The sequence below is a fragment of the Myodes glareolus genome, chromosome 7, assembly GCF_982192425.1.
Source record: "Myodes glareolus chromosome 7, mMyoGla1.1, whole genome shotgun sequence".
Classification (NCBI taxonomy): Eukaryota; Metazoa; Chordata; class Mammalia; order Rodentia; family Cricetidae; genus Myodes; species Myodes glareolus.
Window position 1 is genome coordinate 61,116,930 of NC_142032.1, and position 24,727 is coordinate 61,141,656.

The 24,727-nt window shown below is 53.2% G+C and overlaps 1 protein-coding gene across 4 annotated transcripts; it reads left to right on the forward strand.

The window, feature by feature from the left end:
• Window positions 1–1,230: 1,230 nt before the first annotated feature.
• On the forward strand, window positions 1,231–24,630 carry Trpm5 (transient receptor potential cation channel subfamily M member 5). 4 transcript variants are annotated; one of them, XM_085693389.2, is made up of 26 exons: window positions 1,231–1,327; window positions 5,591–5,674; window positions 5,900–6,026; window positions 6,474–6,654; window positions 8,313–8,479; window positions 9,146–9,329; window positions 10,755–10,819; window positions 10,953–11,144; window positions 11,424–11,526; window positions 12,927–13,045; window positions 13,399–13,737; window positions 13,803–13,943; window positions 14,051–14,174; window positions 14,537–14,682; window positions 15,349–15,461; window positions 15,617–15,709; window positions 16,059–16,317; window positions 16,933–17,051; window positions 17,233–17,365; window positions 18,007–18,181; window positions 20,910–21,063; window positions 21,992–22,173; window positions 22,435–22,615; window positions 23,327–23,399; window positions 23,805–23,871; window positions 24,203–24,630. In XM_085693389.2, the coding sequence occupies exons 2-26, from the start codon at window positions 5,661–5,663 to the stop codon at window positions 24,289–24,291; spliced, it is 3,540 nt and encodes a 1,179-aa protein (XP_085549515.2). In that variant the 5' UTR covers window positions 1,231–1,327; window positions 5,591–5,660; the 3' UTR covers window positions 24,292–24,630. The 4 variants fall into 4 exon arrangements, with proteins under 4 accessions (XP_085549515.2, XP_085549513.2, XP_048314407.2 ...); XM_085693387.2 differs by having other exon boundaries at window positions 1,240–1,327; window positions 5,608–5,674; XM_048458450.3 differs by having other exon boundaries at window positions 1,240–1,327; window positions 5,608–5,674; window positions 22,483–22,615.
• Window positions 24,631–24,727: the final 97 nt, after the last annotated feature.

Below are 24,727 nucleotides of genomic sequence, written 5' to 3' on the forward strand. Positions count from 1 at the left end.
TCTGACTATGGTCCTGGCGCCCTCTGGTGGTTAGTGTTGGGTCCTTGGCTGCTGACCAGCCCCTAACCCCTACCCCTGGAGCTAATGGCAAACAAGGGCCAAGTCCGGGGATCTGTGAGGGAAGGGTTCATGGAAACACTGTCAGAAGCTATCAGAAGAGTCCTTCCTCCCCAGTTACCCCCAGCCTCCAGGAAACTGGGTTCAAGGACCTGTCTACAGGCAGAGAAACTGAGACTCAGAGTGGTGAATGAACTGCATGGATCAACAGGAGAGCAGTCAGCCTCACAACCGTAGAAAGCCTGGTCTGTCCCTCAGGCACCGGTCTTGAGCCCTGATGTAGAGGCCGTCCTCCTGCAGGCCCCCAGGTACTGACTAACTGGTAAATAGACAGTACTCACCTCACCCACACCGTGGGATTCCCTGGGAGGATGGTACACCACAGAGCAGGGCAGACATCTCCAGACCTCCTGGGGCCTGGGGAAACAGTTTATCTGATGTGGGATTTCCCTCTGTATGCTGTGATTACCATTAATGAATAAAGGAACTGCTCTGGGTCTATAGCAGAGCTATAGGGAAACAGAGCTAGGTGGTGGTGGGGGGACTAAACGGAATGCTGGGAGAAACGAGGTGGAGTCAGAGAGAAGCCATGAGATAGATGCTGGGAACTTTACCCAGTAAGCCACTCCACGTGGCGATACACAGATTAATGACAATGGGGTAAATTAATATGTAAAAGTTAGCCAATAAGAAGCTAGAGCTAATGGGCCAAGCAGTGATTTAAATAATATAGTTTCTGTGTGATTATTTCAGGGCTGAGCAGTTGGGAACCAACAAGTGGCCCTTCCTACTACATTCATCTGCCTGCCTGTCCTCCTTGAGACAGTTTGCTGTACAACCTTGCATGGGTCATATAGTTTTAACACAATCCTTGTTTCCTCAACTAGAGAAACTGTGGCTTTGTGAGGCTGAGGCAGAATTATCTTTTGACCTTATGTTAGAGTACGATCACTCAGACCTCATTGCCCACAGCAGGCTGAGCCCATGGAGGGAAGGGACAGGACCCACGTATCAACCATGCCCTCTTAGCAGTGAGTACAGCTTCCTTGCCAGCTTGGATGTGCTTTCAGACCAATGGCACCAATCCTCCCTTGATGGCTGGGTGGCACCCTATCTTCACTCACACCCAGCCTTCTGGGACGCTATTGGCTGTCAAGTGACAGGTGTGGTATGTGGCGGGGAGCAACGGGGGACACAGCCTGTAGTAGGTGAGTTGCTTCATCAGTCAGCACCAGCAGCCACATACCAGGACTCTGGAAGGAACAGGCAGGTAAGCTCACCCCAGGGCCAGCTTGCAGAGGGAGTGGGGCCAGAGCAGAGCCCAGCTCCTCTGTGGGGCAAGTAGGAAGGACAAGCAGGAGGTTTGTTCTTTCTTGTTCTATCTACACTTGCACCTCATGCTCTCTTTTCCTCAGCTCTATCAGGGATGGAGCCCCTCTTTCCTGTAGCATCAGAAGAGCAGGTCTCTCATGGGCAAGGGAAGGGGCTACCCATTGTTTGGGAGGATCTGGGTGAAGGGCAGTCCAAACTGTGAGCCTCAGACTTGGGGATTACATCTGCCAGAAAGTCAGGCAGGACTCAGAGGCTGGGTATGAGGGGAAGGGGAGAGAAGAAGCCAGCTCCTCATAGCTGTGTCCATGATCTGCTCTGTTGGGAATGCCAAGTGTCCTCACTAAGGGGATGAGAGGTACCATGCTATTTCCTGCCTGCATGTAGTAACCTTTCTGCCTCTTATTATCATTGTGGTTATACCCACATATCATTGGAAGCTGGCACAGAGAGTTTGGAGACAAATAGAGTGAGGACCTCAAAGTCTGGGTGCCAGCTCTTGTCTTGCCCTGGGCACTTCCCATATTAGGGGGTGAGAAGTACATTTAGTTCAAGCTGTTTCTATGACCACCTCAGCTAGTAAGAGAATCCAGGGTCTCCACTGCCCTGGAATTAAATGTCTGTTTTGTCTTTCGGAGTTTGGCATAGAATAATGTCATGCAGTCCAACTCCACCCTACCCCACCCCCCCAAAAAAAAACCAATAAAGAGGAGGTGTTTAAGACCTGAACACCTGTACATGCAAATCCTATTTGCATGCCTTCCCTCTTGGTGGCCACATTTGCCTGGTCCTTGGCACATGCCCAAATGCTCCTCCACACCAACCTGGTGGGAAGAACAAGTACTCACAGTTCTTAAGTGTTGCATCTAACTCCCATGGCATCCAGGGGTCAAGGCCACCCATCCAGTCTACCCTGAAGTAAGACAAGGTGACCTGGTTCACTCCCCATGGGTGGGTGTGCATTGTTGAGCCCCATATTGAAAGACACTCTCTAGAGTCTAGTCCTTGAGATAGAAGCACCCAGGGACTCAGGAAGCCCCAGAGAACTTCTCTCCTGGCTCAAATGAGGCTGTCCATGACCTTCCTACCAGGGACTGAGGCAAAGAGTGGGACTTCCCATTCCCAACCCAAAGACTGAGACCACACATGGTTCCCATACCCCAAGCCAAGGGACATATATAGCTCGAGTCACCTCCCTTGCTGCATAGCCCATTCCCAGGTATGGCTGAAGAAACAGTTTCCAATAGTGGGGCTTACTGTGAGTGGCATGGTACCCACATGGACCCTCAGACAGCAGCTTTGTCTGGAAGCAGGATCTTTGTAGATGAGATAGAGGGAAAGTAGGGACCCTGGCCCAGTGATGGGGTCCTTACCAGAAGAGGAGATGACAGATGTGCGTGGGCACAATTATGTGACCACAGAGACAGGGTTTGGGACCATGTGGCCACAAACCAAGAGATGCCTAGAGCCCCCAGGAGCTGAAAGACCAGGGAAGATGTCCTCAGAGCACTGTGGAAGGCCATAGCTTGTCCATGCCTAGGTTTTGGGTTTCTGTCCCTAACACTTCAGGAGTGGACCTCAGTTAGATCAGGCCTCCCAGCTTGTGGTCTTTGTACCAGCACACAGGGGCATGCCTGTGACCCCATTAAGATTCCCACAGGAAAACTATAGAGTGTTTGTTTCTGGGGCTGGAAGAGTTTATTCAAATCCTGCCTCCCATGGGCCCTGGGTGTGAGCTCCTGCTGTGGGTGGGGAGATTTACATTTTCCATAACTGGGGCAGGATGGGCCACAGGGGACCTACGGAACCAAGGAGCTGCGCCTGGCTACAGGAACCAGATATAAGGGAGGAGACTTGCCTGTGACCATACATTGACCCATGGAGGCTTACTTTCATACACTGGGAAGTCAGAATGACAAGCCAATCTTGGTCTGGAGGCCCAAGGTGAAGCCCTGATATCCTAGTCTGCTTTCTGATGCAGTGATAAACACCATGGCCCAAAGCAACTTGGAAAGGAAAGGGTTTATTTGAGTTTGCAGCTTGCAGTCCATTAAAAAGGGAAGCCAGGTCAGGAACCCAAGGCAGGAATGCAGAGGCAGGAACTGAAGCAAAGTCCACAGAGGAATGCTGCTTACTAGCTTGCTCCTCATGGCTTACTCAGCCATGATTTTCTTATAGAACTCAGGACCACCTGCCCAGGGATGCTACTGCCTACAGTGGGCTGCACTCTCCCACATCCATCGTTAATCAAGAAAAAGTCCTACAGGCTTGCCTATAGGGCATCTGATGTAGTAGGTATTTTCTCAGTTAAGGTTCCCTCCTCCCATATAACTATAGCTTATGTCAAGTTGACAGGAAAAAAAAAAAACCTAACCAGCACACTAGGTGAGGGAGGCCACAAAGATGCTGCCACAGCACCTAGAGCAGACCCAAGAAGTCCCTGCCTGCCCAAGTCAGACAGGCTACAAGGAAGAGCCTTCCTACCTCTGCCACCTCTAAGGGACCTACCTCCAATCTTTCCCATACCCACCTTGGTTGAAGAGCCCATCCTACACCCTGCAACAGCTCAGCATATCCCAATTACACTACAGCCACATGAGACAGTGTTCTTCCACCAAAAGCAGTAAGAGGTAGTTTAGTTTATACTGAGCAGAATATGAATGGCTGTGGCTAATGAGGCTCCAAAGGACATGCCCCACTGTGGCCATAGTTACAATAACCTTTGTAGTCACAGAACAAATGACAATAGTAAGTCAAGGCAATTATCAAACACATTGGTGGAAAGACCAGGTAGGTAGGTTACAGTTGTGTGGGTAATCTCTGCTACAGGCCTCAGAGCTATCTGATGACATTTTTGGCTTCTGAGTTGGTGGAAGCTTAGGGTCTGCTGAGAATGGTCTGAAAGTTTGCCTGGTAGATAGATGTTAGGTCAGACAGTAGAGGTGGGCACTACATGGCTATTAGAGGTGCTAAAGATAGCCGAAGACAGTCAGGCTCTGGATCTGTAACATCTTTCAACTTTCACAAACGGGACGTTCTAATGAGTCCATCATCTACAGACTCTTCACCCCAGGTAAACTTCAGCTCACATCTGCAAAGACCAAACTTCTGTAGAAGGTCGTGTGCACAGTACCAGGGGCTATGGGTCAGATATAACTTTTGTGGGACACTTTCTTTAGGGTTAGCACCATAGCCATTGTGCTTCAGAGGCATGTGGGAAGAACCTAGGCCTCAACCCCTGTCCAGGTTAGTCACAGGAGGCAGGGAATAACCCCCCTCATAGCTTATACCACTCTGTCTCCTCCTTCTCAGACCCTTATATTCACAGGGCTTTCCCTGTAAAAAGTGTTGGGTCTGAAGTGCTATCCTGCAGGCACCTCAAAGCTGGGCACATGGGACAGCCATGCAGACCCTGGGATCATGGGGAAGTGGTGTGTAGAGAGCTATCCCAAGTCAGATAGGAGTTCTCTGCCTACAGTGGAACCCAGGGAAATCCTTCCAGTGTGTTCTTCCCTGGCTGGACACCTGCTTTTAGAAGGGCAGATGCAAGAGCCAAGACATGATGAGGCCAGGATCATGCTGTGCCCTAGAGATTTGGGGGCAATCACCAGAGAAATACAGGGGATCTGTAGGAGGCACAGCTGCAGCCACACAGGCCAGTCCACTCAAGTCACTGCATTTAAGGATGGAGCTCACGGGCTTGGCTTGGCCAGGTGGGTGGGTGGGAGAGGACCTGAACCCAGCCAGGGTAAGAGATGCTGTAGCCAGCCTCTTCATCCTGTTTGCCAAGGTGGGCAATGAAGGGAAAGAGTCTGGTGGGGTCCTGCCTCTGCCTATGAGACCAGGGGAGCCAAGACAAGGTTCCCCTTCCCTATCCCTCCCTGTTCTTCCCATTGTCCTCTTCACCTGCTACCCTGCACGGACTTCCCTTCCTGACTTCCCTTTTTGCCTTCTGTCCCCGCTTCCCATTTCTATCCTTCATCTCTGCCTCCCTTCCCTGTCCTCCCCTCCTGGGACTTCCAGGTCCACCTAGGTCCCTCTATTTCTTCATTCTATCCTCCCAACCCCTTTGCATCTGAGCTAGGTCTCCTGCCTTCTTATCGACCTACTCAGGGACTAACCAGGATGTCCTCAGACCTTGTCCAGGACAAGGGCAGTCTAGGGTGTGGCTCCTTTGGATTGGAAAACTGAATTCCTTACTTAGTCTTTGGAGGTTTCCAGGACACCCCCTGCAAAAGCCTCCGGAGAACTGTGACAGGCGTGTTGAAGTCCAGATGCCCGGAGTTCGGTAAGTGTGGGGAACATAGGCAGGCAGGTGGGTTTGCTGCGCCCCTCCCCACTGTGGGGAATGAGCCTGACTCTAATTACAGCTACTGTGAAGAAGATGGTAGAGTCATGGAAGGTGGGGCCAGCAGGTGGGCAGCTACCTCATGTCACCCGGGATGGGTCTTCGTTGTGAAGAGGGGAAGAGGGTGGTTACTCCACTCTCTGGGTTCCATCATATTTCTCACAGAGAAGCCACCATGCAGACTTCCCAGAGCTCCTGCCCTGGAAGCCCCCCAGATACTGGTGACGGGTGGGAGCCAGTTCTACGCCAGGGAGAGGTCGACTTCGGAGGGTCCGGGAAGAAGCGAGGCAAGGTAGGGGTAGCGTGCATCTGGGGGACATCCACCATGCCTGGAATCTTCAAGTCTTACTTCCTCCTCAAAGTCCAATACCAGGGCCTGCTCACCCTGGTTTTGTTCCTAATGATCTGAGTGCAGAGACCCCGACTAGATGGGCAAAAGTTGAGAGTTGCTTCCTGCACTTGTGATAATGGGAACCTTGAGGTCCGGGACTCCAGTCTCACCCCCAACTCATGAGGGAAAGATATACTGAAACGATCATTATCATACCTTACCCCAAGAGGGTTGTAGGGCCCGTTCATGTGTGCCTTGCCCTGTCCCATAAGCCCAGCCTCTTCCCCCATGCCCAGAATCCCTCAGGAACTCCCTCCAACCAAACATTTACCATAGTCCCAGAATCCCCCAACCCAAAATTGCCTACTTGTGCCCTGACCCTGAACTCACCTGACCCCTGTCCTGCAGTTTGTGAAGGTGTCAAGCAACGTGGCCCCCTCTGTGCTCTTTGATCTCCTGCTCACCGAGTGGCACCTGCCAGCCCCCAACCTAGTGGTGTCCCTGGTGGGCGAGGAGCGGCCTTTTGCTATGAAGTCCTGGCTTCGGGACATCCTGCGCAAGGGGCTGGTGAAAGCAGCTCAGAGCACAGGTAAGGCTCTCCCTCGACTGGGCCTGCCTGCCCTGCTGCCCTGCTTGTCACTGGGAGTGGGAAGCATTCCTTGGCGACATTTCCCCTACTCACCCACCTTTGGTGATACCCAGGGAGACCACGGGAGCAGGTCATGGGCATGTGGTGCAGATAAACTTTAAGGCCATTGCCAGCTGGTCTGTGATGGGTAGAAGCTGGTCCTTCCCTGAGAGCCATCCACTCCAATCATAGGCCATGGCCTCGGAGTGGTATCAGTGAACCAAGGACCACCTAGGGTGTGTCCCCACATACCACCCTTGCGGAGCAATCTGGCTTCTTGTAGATGTCAGAATCAAATCCCTGGGCTTTATTTTGAAAATGTGTGGGTCCAGGGGATGTCCTACTTTCATTTCTGCTGTGATAGATACCTTGAAGAAAGGGAAGAAAGGATTTACGTGGTTTACACCCCAGGCCTTCATTTCAGAGACATAAAGGCAGAAATTCGAGGCAGTTGGTCACATCCCATCCACAGTCAAGAACAGAGAGAATAAACACATTTCTACTTACTTGTTCTCATCAAGCTTTCGCTTTTATGCAATTCAGCACCTAGTGAAGGGGGCTGCCCTCAGTGTGGGGGGTCTTCCTATGTGACAATCCACCACAGACATACCCACCGACCAAAGCTGAACTAGATTAAGATTCTCTTCCCAGGTGATTCTGGGTTGTCAAGTCGATGGTTAAATGCGGAGTAGCACAGGAGTCAGAGAGATGCTTAGTAGTTAAGAGCATGTACTGCTCTTGCAGGGGACTGAGGTTCTGTTCCCAGCACCCATATCAGGCAGCTTGGAACTGCACATAATTCTAGCTCCAGGGAGATTCAACACCTCTGGTCTCTTTGGACGACTTCACTCATACGCATATACTGAGTGCACTTTTATCATTTTAAAAATAAATTAAAGCTAACCAGCACAGGTTGATATTTCAGTAGAGACCCAAGCCCAATCTCCAGCACCCATACAGAAAGTTGGGTGTGGAGGCATGTACTTGTAATCCCAATACAAAGGGAAGCAGACGAGAAAGTCCCTGTAGCTTGCTGGCCTGCCGGACTGGCCAAATCAGCGAGCTCCAGGTTCTTCAGAGACTATCTTACACAGACGAGATGAATGGCACCTCTGGCCAACACATGTGCCTGTCCCCACATAGATGTCCTGCACACACAAACACACACCCAGCAGGGGAGGTGGGGGTTCTGAGTCTCTCACTGAAGAAGTGATTATAATAAAGGAATGGTTCACAGTCAGATGGAAGCAGGAGCTTTGTCATCCTGGTCCTCGCCCAGAACATGTTACCTGGAAGCATCTATGACAAATCTTGGGGAAGATCACTGTCTGCCATGCACATATCCTCCCTGAGCCTTAGTGTCCCCATCAGATTCAGAGTGTTCCCTGCAGCTGGGCATGTTGGTGCATACTGTACTCCTAGCACATGGAACGCTGAGGTAGGGGAATTATTTCAAGTTACAGGCTAGACTACACTATAAAGACCCTTTCTGGGGGAAGGGGAATAAAAGCATTTCCCATCACATGATTCCTGGGTCTCTGACTGTAATATGGCTAGGGGATGAAGTTGGGCCAGCCAACTATGAGGACTCCAGAACCTTTCTCTCCCAACTTCCATAGGTGCTTGGATCCTGACCAGTGCCCTCCATGTAGGCCTGGCCCGCCATGTTGGGCAGGCTGTACGTGATCACTCTCTGGCTAGCACATCCACCAAAGTTCGCGTCGTGGCCATAGGAATGGCCTCTCTGGACCGTATCCTTCATAGTCAGCTTCTAGATGGTGCCCAGGTTAGTGACAGGTTCATGGATCCAAGGCTGTTAGGGCTCAGTAAGCTTGTGTAGGTAGAGGGAGCTATGGACAGACTGTCGGACTATGTTACCCACAGAGACTCTGAGAGTATTGAGAGGTGGGGGACAAGTATGGGCTTCAGTGGGAAGAAAAACATTGGTTCCACAGGGCTCCGCACTCCCCAGCAGGTGGCAGCATTACTCAGGAATTAGGGTGGCAAACCTGCTGTACTACTCTAGGAAGCCACACTGATAGCACTCAGGGCCCAGCCTAGCTGGACTGCTGTCCTAATGTCCCGGGAAACCCTGGCCAGGTGGCTTCTGCTCTCTGGTATTCATTCAAACACCCCACTCTGTGGACTGTGTAAGGCGTAGCCAATGAGAAGCCCAGGAGGCCCCACTGAGGTGAAGTCTGGACCCCAGCCCAGAAGAGTCTAGAAGGTGGAGCTTTCACAGCCCTGGCCCCAGCTGTTTCCATGGTTCACTCATTCCAGGGAGGCCCCTGGCCCAGCAGTCCAGCCTTCCTCTGCCTGAGGGGTGGGGACTCTGAGGCCTTGCGGAAGCCTTGCCCAGGGCCCCAGCATGGCGTGCACAGCGCAGTAAGGCCCAGCCAAAGCTGCTCCTGAGGTCTCCACCTCGCCATGTTTTCCCAAACGCTTGGCACAGGAGGATACCCCCATCCACTACCCTGCCGATGAGGGCAGCATCCAGGGACCTCTCTGCCCCCTGGACAGCAATCTCTCCCACTTCATCCTGGTGGAGCCTGGTGGCCTTGGGAGCGAGGACGGACTGGCAGAGCTACGGCTGAGCCTGGAGAAGCACATCTCTCAGCAGAGGACAGGTTATGGGGGTAAGGCTCACTCAGCTGCACAGGCAGCATCTTGGGGATGCGAACATGGAGATATGATACACACTTCATAGAGAATGAGTGGGAAAGGGCCTTCCAGGAACCACCCCCACCCTACACCACCCCCACCCCACCCCCACCTCCGCCACATGCCTGAGCATAAAGACCTGGGAAGAAGAGCTGTTGGGGTGGGATGGGAGAGTGGCACAGCTGGGTAGGATGGCCCTGGCTAGGCAGCCATCTCTTGGCCAGATAGCAGGGCAGCTGCCACTGTTTTAATTGGCACTGTTCTGGCTGCAGACTCTGCTAGCCCATAAGGCTTCTAAGAGGTGCAGTCCCCTCCACTGCCACCAGGAGGCAGAAATGCCTGAAGGAATGGGCACAACTGTGGCTAGTGGAGGGTGTGAAAGAGAGATGGACTGGGAAAATCATAGCAGACGATGGATATTTATAAATGACTATATCATTGTTTATCATGTGTGTGAATAGTATATTAATAAGCAATCATGTAACTTTGGTGAAGCCAGTGCCTATTAACAATGGAAACAGGTCTGTATCTGATATCACAAAGGCCTCCACAGGACCCCAGCAGTCTGGGGTTGCTCCCACCTGCTTCTATCACTTTGTTGGCCCAGTGTGTCTCCTGTGATGCGGAGCGACTCTGTCCTAGGCTGGTAGAGTGGTTACCTAGCCATAGTGTGGCTACCCTTGGATGTGGTCCGTGTCACAAGGCTTCACATCTCACAGGTTACTTTGTGCTTACCTGCCAGCCCTGAAGAGCACAGACAAACAGCTGAAGTCTTGGCCCACTGTCAGGGATTTGATACACTATCATGGTTCACCTTGGTTTGAAAGAGAGAGGGGAAAAGCCACGGTGGGCTGGGGATGTAGTTCCGTTAGTAGAGCGCTTGTTGTGGCACACAATGCCCTGGGTTCAATCTGCAGCACAGAATGAACCAGGGGCTGTGGCACATGCTGTAGTCCTAGCACCCTGGAAATGGAAACGGACATCGTCCTAAACTACATTTCAAAATCCAAGACCAGACTGGGCTACATCAGACCCTGTTTTTGTTTTGGTTTTGGTTTTGGTTTTGGTTTGTTCTGTTTTAAAAGGAAGGAAGAGTGAGGCAGTGGTGCATGCCTTTAATCCCAGCACTTGGGAGGCAGAGGCAGGTGGATCTCTATGAGTTCAAGACCAGCCTGGTCTACAAAGTGATTTCCAGGACAATCAGGACTGTTACATAGAGAAACCCTGTCAAAAACAAAATTAAAAAAAAAAGAGAGGGAAGGATGCTTTTTGGCAGGGTGTGCCTGAAACATGGTACCTGGGGGGATCTGAAGTTGGGGGTGGTTGTCCTACTTAATGAGGAGGACCTGAGTTTCTCCCTTTCTGAGCATTAAGTGGCCTCATGGCTGCTATACCCACAGGCACCAGCAGCATCCAGATACCTGTCCTTTGCCTACTGGTCAACGGTGACCCCAGAACCCTGGAGGTAAGGACAGGGGAGAGGAAGGGTCTGACTGGAGTCAGGGAGGATGTGGTGGTTTCCCAAGGTACCCCGGGGTAGTGTGGAGGGCTGAGGCACCTCCTAAATGTGCGTTTGGATGTCACCTCTGCCTCCCCAGAGGATTTCCAGGGCAGTGGAGCAGGCTGCCCCGTGGCTGATCCTGGCAGGTTCTGGGGGCATCGCTGATGTACTTGCTGCTCTGGTGAGCCAGCCTCATCTCCTGGTGCCTCAGGTGACTGAAAAGCAGTTCAGAGAGAAATTCCCTGGCGAGTGTTTCTCTTGGGAAGCCATTGTGCACTGGACAGAGCTGGTGCGTGCTGCTGGGGGTCGCTGTGGCCATGTGCTGCATCTGTTTTCCCAGCAACCCCTGAGTGGGGATGTCCTTCCTGACAGTCCTGCAGGCCTTGCCTGTGCCCTCTCTTCCCATCCCACCTTGGAATCATGCGGGTCCTTGTGCAGCAGTGAGATCAGCTAGCCAGCCTGTCAGGCTGAGCTGCTGAGCTAGGCTTGTGGGTCAGCGGGGCAGAGTGATTTGTCTGAAGACCCTTCCAGGCTCCATTCAGACCTCAAGACCTCTTCCTGGCCCTAGCTACAGAACATCGCTGCGCACCCCCACCTTCTCACTGTGTATGACTTCAAGCAGGAGGGTTCTGAGGACCTGGACACTGTCATCCTTAAGGCACTGGTGAAAGGTGAGCCGTCTAGGCCTGCCCTCAGAGGCAGCGGGACTCAGCAGTGTCCGCAGCGGATGACTGTCTGGTTCAGATTTGCAAAGCCTTTCTGAAGTGTTCAGTCTAGCGACTTATAATCTAGCCCCAGGGCATTGTCACCGCCACCAATACTGGAATTTTTCTATTGCCCCCCTCCCAGAAAGCCTTAGCAACTTCACCTTGTCCCCAGGTCCTGGTCCCCTACCTGCTTTCTGTCTATAGATGTGAGCTTTGGGGCCACTTTGCATGGATGGAATTACAACCTGCATTGTTTGTGCCCAGTTTCCCTCATAAAGCACAATGTCCCACAGACCCATCCCCCTGGCAGATGGTGCCAGGAAACCCTGACTTCCAAGGTTGAGCTCTAATATTTACTGCGTAGACGTACCATGCGTCTGTCCACTCGGCCACTGATGGAGATGTTGGATTACCACCTAGGCTTGTCGGTGCCGTGGGGCTGACCTAGAACAGGTGTACACAGGCTAGAAGCTGGGCAAGGCAGTGTTGGGGAAGGAATGGGGGCATACCTGAGTAGGGGGCCACTCCAAGAGGGCCTGGTACACAAGAGGGCAACTGGTGCATCTCAATTGGCAGGATGTTTGAGCTAGGCAGTGGTGGCTCATGCCTTTAATCCCAGCACTTGAGAGGCAGAGGCAGGTGGATCTCTACAAGTTCCAGGGCAGCCTGATCTATAGAGTGAGGTCCAGAATAGTCGGGGATATACAGTGAAACCCTGTCTCAAAAATAAAAAGAAAAAACAAAAACAAAAAATTTACCTAGCATATATAAGGTCCTGGGTTCAATTTCAGCATCTCATGAACCAGATGTGATAGCTTACATCTGGTAGGTAGGAAGATCACCTGGTAGGCAGGAAGATCAGCATCTCAAAGTCATCTTCGGCTACCTAGCAAGTTCAAGGTCATTCTGGTCTACAACAGGGCAGCTCTGGTTTTAGCCACTCACCTTCCCAAGACAGTGAGGCCCAGGGAGCCTGGGAGCCCAGGACCACATGTGACTTTCAGTGAGTCCCAGCTCTGTGGAGGCAAAAGCCTGGTGCTCTTAATCCTGGGGTTTGGGAGTACCTGTGGCCTTTGGTGAAAGTGTGTAGCCATCCCCATGGGAGAAGTGTGTCTGCGTGGGAGTGTACGGCACTGCCCTGTTCGTGGGCAAGAATATGTAGGCCAAGGTGCTACATTGCCAGAAACGTGACTGTGTCTGTGCCTCCTGTGCAGACTGAGTCCAGGAGGTTCCGGGATGTTGTCCCTGAGTGTTTAGTCCTGTGCCTCCTGCTGCTGTTCAAAGGCAGCTGCCAACCCCCATCAAGTCCGCAGAGAGTTCCAGTTCCTCCCCTCCATCTCTGTGGGACTCCCTCCCTCCCACAGCCTGCAAGAGCCACAGCCAGGAGGCCCAAGACTACCTAGACGAGCTCAAGTTGGCTGTGGCCTGGGACCGCGTGGACATCGCCAAGAGCGAGATCTTCAATGGCGACGTGGAATGGAAGGTGCCCCCCTACCCAGACCTGATTCGGGAACACTGGGCAGGGAATGCACTGAGGCCCGTGGAAGCAGGGTCTCAAGGGTGTCATCTGGGTCCACTCTATTCCAACTGTTGTCCTAGAGGGGGTCAAAATGACATTAGGGAATCCCCAAAGTCCAGGCTGGGGTGTTAGAGTCCTGACGCTATTATTGTCAACTCACCAGCCCTTTCCTGTCTCTGGCCCCTGAGGCCAGTGTGCTCTGCTGACCCATGCCTGCCCCAGCTTTAGGGTACAGGTTGGGGTGCCCAGGGGAGGATGTCCAGCCCCTCTTTCTCCCTCTTACTGTCTCAATCCCCTTCTCTACTGGGTGAATCCAGTCCTGTGACCTGGAAGAGGTGATGACGGATGCCCTAGTGAGCAACAAACCTGACTTCGTGCGCCTCTTTGTGGACAGCGGTGCTGACATGGCCGAGTTCTTAACCTACGGGCGCCTGCAGCAACTTTACCACTCCGTATCCCCCAAGAGCCTCCTCTTTGAACTGCTACAGCGTAAGCATGAGGAGGGCCGGCTGACGCTGGCTGGCTTGGGTGCTCAGCAGGCCCGGGAGCTGCCCATTGGACTGCCTGCCTTCTCACTCCACGAGGTCTCCCGTGTACTCAAGGATTTCCTGCACGATGCCTGCCGTGGTTTCTACCAAGACGGGCGCAGGACGGAGGTGAGTAGAACCAGGTTGGGCCAAGGTGTGCTGAGTGGGTTGACTGTTGACGCCCTGTTCTGTAGGAGAGAGGGCCACCCAAGCGACCGACAGGCCAGAAGTGGCTGCCAGACCTCAATCGGAAGAGTGAGGACCCTTGGAGGGATCTGTTCCTCTGGGCTGTGCTGCAGAACCGTTATGAGATGGCCACATACTTCTGGGCCATGGTGAGCAGTCACCTCAGTCCATGGCTCCCTTGGCATCCTGAGAAGCAGACTGGAGAACGGTGGGACAGTTGGGCCACCTTCTAAGATCCTGTCTTTCCATCTTCCAGGGCCAGGAGGGTGTGGCTGCTGCTCTGGCCGCCTGCAAGATCATAAAGGAAATGTCCCACCTGGAGAAGGAAGCAGAGGTGGCCCGCACCATGCGTGAGGCCAAGTATGAGCAGCTGGCCCTGGGTGAGTGACAGGCAGAAGGCCTCTGCTTCTCTTCCCCTGAAGTGGCTGTCTACAGCAAGTAGTTCAGGGTAACCCTCATGGCCTCCTATGTAGAGCAGAACTCAGGACAGTTACTCCTGGGGATGGAGGTTGGTCAAAAAGTCCTGACAGGGAGGGGGAGATGTGGTAGGCCCCGGTACATGATGGCTATGTAGTAGGCCCTACCACAGAGTGAAAGCTGTTTGGGAACTAAAGCCCTCACAGTACTAAGAGAAGGGCAAGAGGAGGTCAGAGGTTGAGAAGGGCCCTGGGACCAGGCCGGGACTCTCAGTAGCCCTGTAGCATGGGAGGCACCCCGTCCCAGCAGCTGGCTTTGTGTGCAGATCTTTTCTCAGAGTGCTACAGCAACAGCGAGGACCGCGCCTTCGCCCTGCTGGTACGCAGGAACCACAGCTGGAGCCGGACCACTTGCTTGCACCTGGCCACTGAAGCCGATGCCAAAGCCTTCTTTGCCCATGATGGTGTGCAAGTGAGTGGCTAATCTGCCTAAGGACGGCCTGGGGTGAAGGAGCCTTGGCAGGGCCCAGGCTACCCACCCAGAACACTGAAGTACCTCAACTAATGTCCCCAGCCTACAGCTTCCAGTCCATGCCCAAGCAACACAGGGAAGGGACCAAGAAGAGTGGCTGGGTTCCGGCTTCCTTCATCAGGGATGCTTTTCTAGCTTGGTTCTTGGACCCAGTAACACCTGTTCTCAGTGTGGTTGTCCTTAACCCCAATTCACAATTCTGTTATTGAAAGGTTACAACAGAGCTGGGGGTGTGGCTCATTTAGTAGAGTGTACAGCATGCATGAGGCCCTGGGTTCCATCCCTAGAACTGAATAAATCGGGCGTAGTGACCCATGATGGCAATCCCGTCATTAGGGAGGTGGAGACAAGAGGACCCGGAGTTCAAGGCCATCCTCAGCTGGGTAGTTCACAGCTTTCCTGAGTTATAGGAGACTGCCGCAAAGACAAAAGAAGGGAAGGAGGGCAGGTTGCGAACAGTCAAACACGTGCTCCGGAAAGAGTCTGACCTTCTGCCAAGCAGATGCACAGGAGGGGGCTTGAGAGGGGTCTGTGCACTTCAGGCACAGAGCCCTGGGTTAGTGAAAATGTGGCGGTAGGCAGCCAGAACATGGGACTCTATTCTAGGCATTCCTGACCAAGATCTGGTGGGGAGACATGGCCACAGGCACGCCCATCCTACGGCTGCTGGGTGCCTTCACCTGCCCAGCCCTCATCTATACCAACCTCATCACCTTCAGGTAGGTTTATGTAGGCAGCAGCAGGTGCCAGAGTCTCTCACTGTTCCCACTTCTCATAGCCCAATGTCCAGTTGGCTATGTGAGCCCTCCTTCCCGGTGGGCCTAGGACTTCCTTCTTTGTCTGTGTGCTTGGGATAGCCTTCCCTGTGTTGCAGTGAGGATGTCCCACAGAAGATTGGCCTGGAAGATCTGCAGGAGCCAGACAGCTTGGATGTGGAAAAGAGCTTCCTGTGCAGCCAGGGCGGCCAGTAAGGAGTGGCGGGGGGGAGGGGTGTGAAATGGATGGAGGGGGCCAGGAAGGATAAAGCGAGGTAAGATGGAAGGAGCTAGGAAAGTGGGAAAGGTAGACTGGGCCCAGAAAGACAGAGGGCAAGGAAAATGGAGATTATAGAAGGGATAGAGGGGGGCTGAGAAGGAAAGAGAAGGCTGGGGATCATGGAGTTAAGAATGGAGGAGACTGGGAAGGATGGAGAGAGAGGAAGGACTACCACTCGGCAGTGGCCGGTGGTTAGACACAGGTAGACAGAGGTAAATTTCCATAGGAGTACGGTGGTTAGGTACTCTCTCACCATGGTGACCTCCTCTGCACCCACACAGATTGGAGAAGCTGACAGAGACACCAAGGGCTCCAGGCGAACTAGGCCCACAAGCCGCCTTCCTGCTCACACGGTGGCGGAAGTTCTGGGGAGCGCCTGTGACTGTGTTCCTGGGGAATGTGGTCATGTACTTTGCATTCCTCTTCCTGTTCACCTATGTCCTGCTGGTGGACTTTCGGCCACCTCCCCAGGGGCCATCTGGGTCTGAGGTTACCCTCTATTTCTGGGTGTTCACACTGGTGCTGGAGGAAATCCGACAGGTCAGTGGGGAGCCTGGCCCTCTCCTGGGCTCTGCAACTCAGGCTGTGTTATGTGTAGCTCCAGGTGGGGTCTGCTCTGAGGACTGTCTATCTATAGAACAAGACCACGGTATGGCCTTTCTGTCAACTCAGGCTACTGTGTCATGGTCCTGGTCAGACTGAGCCCCAATCCCAGCTCCAGACCAAGCCCTTATCTTGATCAGAATAAGCCTGATCTTCGTCACAGTCTTGATGTCGATCACAGTCGGAGCCCTGAGCACGATTTCAGCTCCATCCTGAGCCCTGATCCCTGTTCCAGATAGATCATGACTCCCTAGCAGAGTCTGAACCCTGGCCTGAGTCATTGGCTAAGTCCAGACACTCAGTGTAAACTGACCCTGAGTTTCAGTCACAAACAGTTCTGACTCAAGTTCAGCTGGACCTCATTTTTTTTGCCCCCAGACTCAGCCCTGAAATATCTTCAGCTGATACCCCCAGTCCTAATCATACTCTGGGTCCTAGTCACCCGCTGATTCTGATCAGCTTGGCAAACTGAGCCTTGATCCATGCAGATTCTACTCTGGTCTCAGCAAGGTGGAACCTGGCTGCTGTAACCAGACTTCCTCCCTCTGCCAGGGCTTCTTTACAGATGAGGACACACGCCTGGTGAAGAAATTTACTCTGTATGTGGAGGACAACTGGAACAAGTGTGATATGATGGCCATCTTCCTGTTCATTGTTGGTGTCACCTGTAGGTCTGTAGCCTCCGCTGGGTTGGGTGGGCAGGTTCTAGGAGGTCCACTCAGCCCTCTGGAATCCTGGTATGGTCCTGGAAACTACTCTTTAGCCATTTGGCCAGTATACATTGTGTCTTGGGGGAAACCTCTTGCTGTCCACGGGCACCCACAGCTCTACCCAGCCATTGTCTCTCTCCAGGATGCTGCCCTCGGTGTTCGAGGCTGGCCGCACTGTTCTGGCCATTGATTTCATGGTGTTCACACTTCGGCTCATCCACATCTTTGCCATCCACAAGCAGCTGGGTCCTAAGATCATCATTGTAGAGCGGATGGTGGGTCCTTGGGACCCTGACCCTTGAGGGGGGTGAGGCACTGGGACCTCAGTCTTGGATAGATGGGGCACCTGATCCAGAGGATAATGAGTCCTCAGGACCCTAAACCCACTGAGGGTGAGTCCCCTGGAGTCCCAGCCCTGGATAGTTGAGGAGTCCAAAGGAACACTGACTCAGACAGTAAGGGCCCTGGGCTTTAACTCTAGATGAGAGTAAGACACCACTGTGTCTACCTAAAGGGGCGATTCCTATAGCCGCAGCCTTGGGTAGATGGGATCCTAACCCTGGGTGAAGGTGAGCATCCTGGAACCCTAACTTGGGTTAGGGGTAAGCCCCCTCGGACCTTGACCTCGGGTGGTGATGAGCCCTGTGGTTGTGCCATCCCAACCCTGACTGGCAGTGGGAATCCTGGAATCTCCAACCCTGGATGGGGGTAAGTCCTGAAACCCCAGCCAAGGTGGTGGTGAGAACGCTGACACCATAGGCCTGAGAGGGGATGATCTACCTGGAACTCTAACTCTTGTTTGAGGTGAGAACCCAGGAACGCCAGCCCTAGGTGAGCGTAAGCTCTCTGGACTCCCACATGGAGGAAAGTGAGTTCCCATTCAGTCCATCCGTGACTGTGACCTTCCCCCTTGCAGATGAAGGATGTCTTCTTCTTCCTCTTTTTCCTGAGCGTGTGGCTTGTGGCCTATGGTGTGACCACTCAGGCCCTACTGCACCCCCACGACAACCGCCTGGAGTGGATTTTCCGCCGAGTGCTCTACCGGCCTTATCTGCAGATCTTTGGGCAAATCCCTCTGGACGAGATTGATGGTTTGTGCTGAGCCAGGCAGGTGGGCTGGTGGGATGGTGAGCTCCAGGATATGTGGTCCTCTGCTGGAACTCCTGTGTCACCAAGGCCCTGGCTGGGAATGCCTGAGACAATCCTAATTTTAGGCCACAGGCCTTGTGTACCTTCCAGGCTGGGATCCAGAGGCAGGGCAAGACAAAGCCAGTCCTAGAACCCCCACATTTTCCCCGACTGGGAAGTAGGCCATGGAGATTCCAAATAGCCAGAGCTGGCTTTCTGTCTGAGGAGGCCGAGGGCTGGGTTGGCTCTTGGAGACAGAGGTCTTGTGAGGGGCAGAAAATGAACAGACCCTATGAGCACAGCATGAATAACCCGGGCCACCCTGGCCGTTCCATGTTGCTTTACCTGACGAAATCTCCATGTAATCCATTAGAAATCCATCCAGCTTCTGTGTTCTGCCTGTTGGGTGTGGCTTGTTTGTAATCACGGGTGTCCCCTCAAGGTAGGCCCTGCACCTAGCTAGGGCTGATGGAGATCCTAGGAACTTCATGACAAGTGGGTGCAGCTGGGTACTTACAGCAGGGCTCTTGTGGGTGGTGGAGGAAGGAAAACACTGGAGCCAGAATGGAGACCTGTGAGAACCTAGGGGGGCTAAGATTGGGCAGAGGGATCTGATTCATCAGAAAGGAAAAGGGCTTAGAGAGTGGTGGGTTTAGGACAACAGCTCCACTGAGCATGCACAGGCTTAGAGATGGGGTGCAGATGGAGGCATAAGGGTGAGTGCTCATGCTAGTGTCAAGGGACTTGGGGTTATCCAACCATGGGGCTATGCAATTTGAATAGTCAGTAGAGATCTGACCCCAGCCATCCTGGGGGAGGCCACTGATGAGGCCAGGTCAGCCATCACAATGCTTGATGAATATTTGTCAATAGAGGACAGTGAGACTGGAGCAAGCCCAGGCCTTTGGGGACAGAAGGGCTGGGAATTAACTTCGAATTGGAGTGTTCCCAAGCCATACCCTACGCTGTTTTCTTCTCCCCACCCCAGCACCTTCGGTGTTTGCTCAACCTGAGCCATCACTTTCCTAGCCATTAGCTTAAGCAGATATTGCCGGCCTCTCCTCTCCCCCTCACCTCATGAGGTGATGGCCTCATGACCCCAGTCCCTGGGGGCAGAAAGAGGAAGCTGAGTGCCCTGGTCAGAGCAGCTCCGGGATCTCAGTTCTCTAGTAACTACAATTCTGGTCTCTCTTGCACAGGCATTGGGAAACAGGCTCAGGCCAACTGGCAGCCTAGGAGGACAGCGGGTTGGAAGGGCCTTAGTCCAGACATGGAGGCCACCGCAGGGTCAGCAGAACCACTATGGATGTGACGGGCATAGTGAGGCATGAAGCAGTTTTGCCAGTCCCCTTGTTAGCTTCTCCAGGTGCCCTTCCCCACACAGAGTCTACTAGGCTGAGAATGGACCGGTATTCTCTAACATGTCTGTGCTCAGAGGGAAACTAAGGTCTGGGTAATTCTGGCCCACTTTGTGAAGTATAGAGATGGGGGAAGTCCTTCCCTTCCCTTCCACCCCTTCACTCCTTTTCACACCACACTTTCTCCTCTTTTACCAAACTCTGGACTCCAGGGTCAAATTGTGTTCAACCAGGCCATGTGGGCCTTCTCAGACCTCAGGCAGGTGCAGACTTACGACTTTACAAAGTAGGGCTTGGTCACTTCTCTGGGGTACCTTGGGAGGGAAGAGCGTAGGGGAGTAGCATCATTCATAGGCTTGGGGGCTGCTAAGGCAGCCTTGGAGGTGAAAAGATGAGATCCGGAGGTGAAAAGATGGGATCTGGCATTCTCAGAAGGTTGCATACACCCCTCCATACAACACTCATTTACTGTCCCATGGGTTGACAGCTCATCATAACTCACTGGGGCAACGAGGCAGGGATTTGTCCTAGAGAGGGAGACAGGGTCAGAGAATCACCAGTACATACAGGTAGACCTTGAAAGTCCAACATACCAGAATCGCACCCCCACACAGCCTCCCTGGAGTATCACTTGTAACACAGAGCTCTGGAAGAGCAGGAACAGGACCTGCACGCAGGCACATACGTCTACACCTACTTACACGGCAGTCATCCGCCAGCACACAATCTGGAGAAGACAGAATGGAACCAGGAGCAGGGGTGGCAACCTCAGCCTGTGCTACTCTGCAAGCTTGGCCAGGTGTAGCCAAGGTGGGGACCTGGAGGGGGAACACATAAATAAAGGGGCTGACAGCTCAAAGGGGCTAGTGTTGTGGCCAGAACCCTTAAGGGGATGCCCAGGACAGTGGAAACTCCCAGAGTGGACAGAGATGCCTAGAAGGTGGCAGACTCACTCCCAGCTGGGAGCCCTGGGTGGGAAAGGCACAGATAGTAAGCCTTTCTGGGGTAGATGGAGGAATTGTTTCATGCAACGACAGACAGAAATGGGTTCCATGACTCTTGTATCCTCACTTCCGTTCCTCACATGGACTTGGCTTGCCTCCATGCCCTGTGACCTTTGCTGGAAGCCCAGCAGGGAGTGCAGATGATACGCAGTCCACCTGTTAGTTTGGTGCAACTAGGGCTGGCTTCCACAATGGCACTTTTGGTGCTTTGTGGTTCACATAGCCAGCCCTATGTGAACCAGGTCCCTGTCTGCCTAGCCAGACTTGCACCCTAGTGACCTCAGCTTGGAACCACATTCCCAGTCTGAAGATGTCTGTTTGTCTTGCAGAGGCCCGTGTGAACTGTTCGCTTCATCCTCTACTGCTGGAAAACTCGGCTTCCTGCCCCAATCTCTATGCCAATTGGGTGGTCATTCTACTTCTGGTCACCTTCCTGCTGGTCACTAATGTGCTACTTATGAACCTGCTGATTGCCATGTTCAGGTACCCTCCTCTTCTCCTGGACACCTGCCCTCACTACATCCCTGCTTGTGCTTCTCAGTGGGACTGGTTTCAGGATGTTGGCAGAGATAGGACCGGTGTCCCTAGTACAAAGGACCTATTCCCTTTTGCTGTTGTGTCCACTGGGCCGGCCCTGCAGTAGAGAGCCAATGCCTCAGCTCTGGGCATACTGTGAACCCACCCCAGCTCAATGCCTGATGTCTATCCTGCTAGGAAGGAGGGTGAGTCTACAGGCATGGGGACTCCGGCCTGTGAGTATGTCCCACTGCAGTACAATTGAGTCTGTGACTGAGAGGTTCTGGCCCCTATCTTAGTCTTCTTTCCATTGCTGAGATAAAACTTCCTGAAAGCAACTTAGGAAGAGGCATGGTTTACTTCATCTTACATGCCCAGATCACAATCCATCACTGAGGGAAGTTGGGGCAGGAGCTCAAAGCAGGGACCACACAGAAATGCTGTTTGCTAACTCACTCAGGTTCATGTTTAGCTAGACTTCTTACACAGCCCAAGACCTCTTGCACAGGGAATGGTGTGGCCCACAATGACTTGGGCCCTCCTACATCAAATAATAGTCAATATAACCCACCACAGACATATACACAGGGCAATGGGATCTTGGCAGTCCCTTAATTGTGGCTCTCTTCTCAGGTGACTCTAGATGGTCAAGTTGACAGTTAAACCTATGTTAGCCTCCAACTCTGAAAGGGCTCCCAGTAAAGGCCAGTTGCCCCTTGAATGCAATTAAGATGACATATAGGGAGTGGAGGGTGAATGGGGCGGGATGAAGGGTGGGAAGTGGGATCCAGGAGGTGTGGTATATAGGGTGGGAAGTGGTGCTGGGTCGCGGTAGGATGTTTCTATGGGTGGGAGAGCAGCTTACAAGGCAAGGGCTTGGTCATGTGTCCTGTAGCTACACATTCCAAGTGGTCCAGGGCAATGCCGACATGTTCTGGAAGTTTCAACGCTACCACCTCATCGTTGAATACCATGGGCGACCAGCTCTGGCCCCACCCTTCATCCTGCTCAGCCACCTGAGTCTGGTGCTCAAGAGGGTCTTCAGGAAAGAAGCCCAGCACAAGCGTCAACACCTAGGTGAGGCCACAGGCTGAATGCCACTGCTCCCAAGGGTCCTAGCTACCAGAGAAGACTCACAGAAGGGACTGGGGTTTCTCATCTAGGCCCTGTCCAGGCTAACCAAAACCCCAGGCCCATACTAGACAGCCATAGGGCCATCCTGTCTCCTTGCAGCCCAAAATTCCTCCATGGGGCTTATTTCTGCCATCTGCCTTGTGCCCCGCCTGGTGGCATCTGCACTAGTCCCTTGCCACAGCCTGGGCTTGGGCTCTGCCCTAGGGACCCACACAGCTCTCCAAGGCTTGCTGCTGTCTCCCACCTTGCCAGAGAGAGATTTGCCTGACCCCTTGGACCAGAAGATCATCACCTGGGAAACAGTTCAGAAGGAGAACTTCCTGAGCACCATGGAGAGACGGAGGAGGGACAGCGAGGGGGAGATGCTGAGGAAAACAGCACACAGGTGGGGCGACCTATGGGACTCCAGAGAGCAGGCATGTGAGGCTCAGGCTGGCAGGTGTCACCATGCCTGTTCATGGGCAGCCCAGAGATGTAGAGAGGGCCCTACCTGGAGGCAGGTGGACTCAAATGCAGTGGGGCTGGGTTGACCTTGGTCAACTGGGTGTTTTGAGAGGCAATAAGTCTGGGAGGGGTTCCCTAGTGCAAGCATATGGAGGCAGAAAAGTATCTAGTCTTTTCAGTAATGGTGGGATTTTCGGAACTGCCTTAAGGCTAGATGAGACTCTTTAGTGTCAGTAATAGGACCTCTGAGCTGGGGAAACATGGCTGTGTCACAGGACCCAGCACTCCAGCCTCTTGCTCTAGGGGGAGGGAGTGTGTGGGGGGTGGGGGTGGGACACAAACCCCATAATTAGGTATCTTTATGCAATGGGACTCTGCCTTCATCCTCTCTCAAGTCTGAAGATCCATCCCCAGACGATGCTGGGTGGTGGAAGGGCTGTTCCTGAACGCTTCCAAGCAGGGGCAGGACCTCAATCTCTGGGAGGATACAGAAGTGCTCCATATCTATAGACAGAGCCCAGATCAAGACTAAAAGGAGAGTAGCACAGAGGCAACAGCAGCCCGAGGCCCTGAGAAAGCAGTTAGAGCAGGCAGGCTCCCTCTTGTGGCGTGCCATGGAAGTGTCACATCTGTGGCCGGCTCTGCTTTCCAGAGTGGACTTGATTGCCAAATACGTCGGGGGGCTGAGAGAGCAAGAAAAGAGGATCAAGTGTCTGGAATCACAGGCAAGCCAGCAACCATTCTTCCATTCTGTCCATTCTTCTTCTTGAGGTGGGGCCATCCTTCTGCTTCTGTGGGAACCACCATAGCCCTGTACTAGCATTCTGATGGGCAGCATTAGGGCTGGGACAGAGTCGAGAGATTATGGACAGGGTAGATGAGATCTCAGGGCAGAAGCATATGTTGGCCTATGCCTGTCCTTGCCCCAAGTCACTTTGGAGACCCACTATTCTTTAGAGCTGTTCTAACAAAGCCGAGACTCTCCACCACATCCTGTCACCAACCCTTATGGGACATGGGGGAGCCTGGTCCAGAGTGAGGAGTCTTGGGCAGCAGTTGCCCTGGCAGGAAGGGAGTCACATGGCAGGGACCCTGTACCAAAGTCCAGCACCTCCCTTGGCTTCTTCCAGGCCAACTACTGTACGCTTCTCCTGTCCTCCATGGCTGACACAGTGGCTCCAGGCGGCACCTACTTAAGTAAGTGTTGTCCAGGCCATGGGAATGAGGTGGGCATGGGCTTTTCCCTTTGGCCACTGATTAGGGCAAGAGCAAAGCTGTAAGTTGAGCATCAGGCTCTGCCTTCCCCACCTGTGCTGAAGGTGCCTACCCTCTTGGCAGGCTGCTGTTCCTGAGGCATACAGGTGCCTAGGGGCAGAGCCTTAGAGTGCCAAGGCTCTGTCTGGTATGAAACCTGCTGGACAAGTGGCCTTATCACACTCCGTATCCTGGACCTTGCCTCTCTCCTGCCTTGTCCTGCCCCAGCTGGGGTTCCACAGCTGACGGTCCTCTCTCCCTTCCTTACTCCCAGGCTCTCAGAACTGTGGTCGCAGGAATCAGCCAGTCTCTGCCAGAGACAGGGAGTACTCAGAGGCTGGTTTGCCACCCTCAGACACCTGACAGAGGGACCACCAGTCCTAGAATCACAGACTTTGCCATCTTGGGGTCTACCAATCTTCCCTACTCCCAGCAACCCCCAGAAATGGTCTTCTAGGCCTTGTCACACACCACTTTTTGGACATTCCTTCCTATGAAAATGAAATTCACGTCTCTTGGTACCTATCTGGGAGCCCGAGCAGGAGGAAGTTCTTTTGGTCCTACCTAGAGCACTCACTGGCTTGAACTGGACATCAGGACCTAAGTCCCACACCAGGACACCATCTGCCTAGGCTGAACCAAAGTGGGTCTAGGCCCCAATCTCTACCCTGAGTTCCTAAGAAAATAATCTCTTAAACACCAGCAGTTTCTTTCTGATCTCAAAGACCCGCTCTTCATCAGCTGACCAGCTTGTAGAGCGCTGGTAATCATCAGCCTTGACTCTTCTGCCCCCACAGCA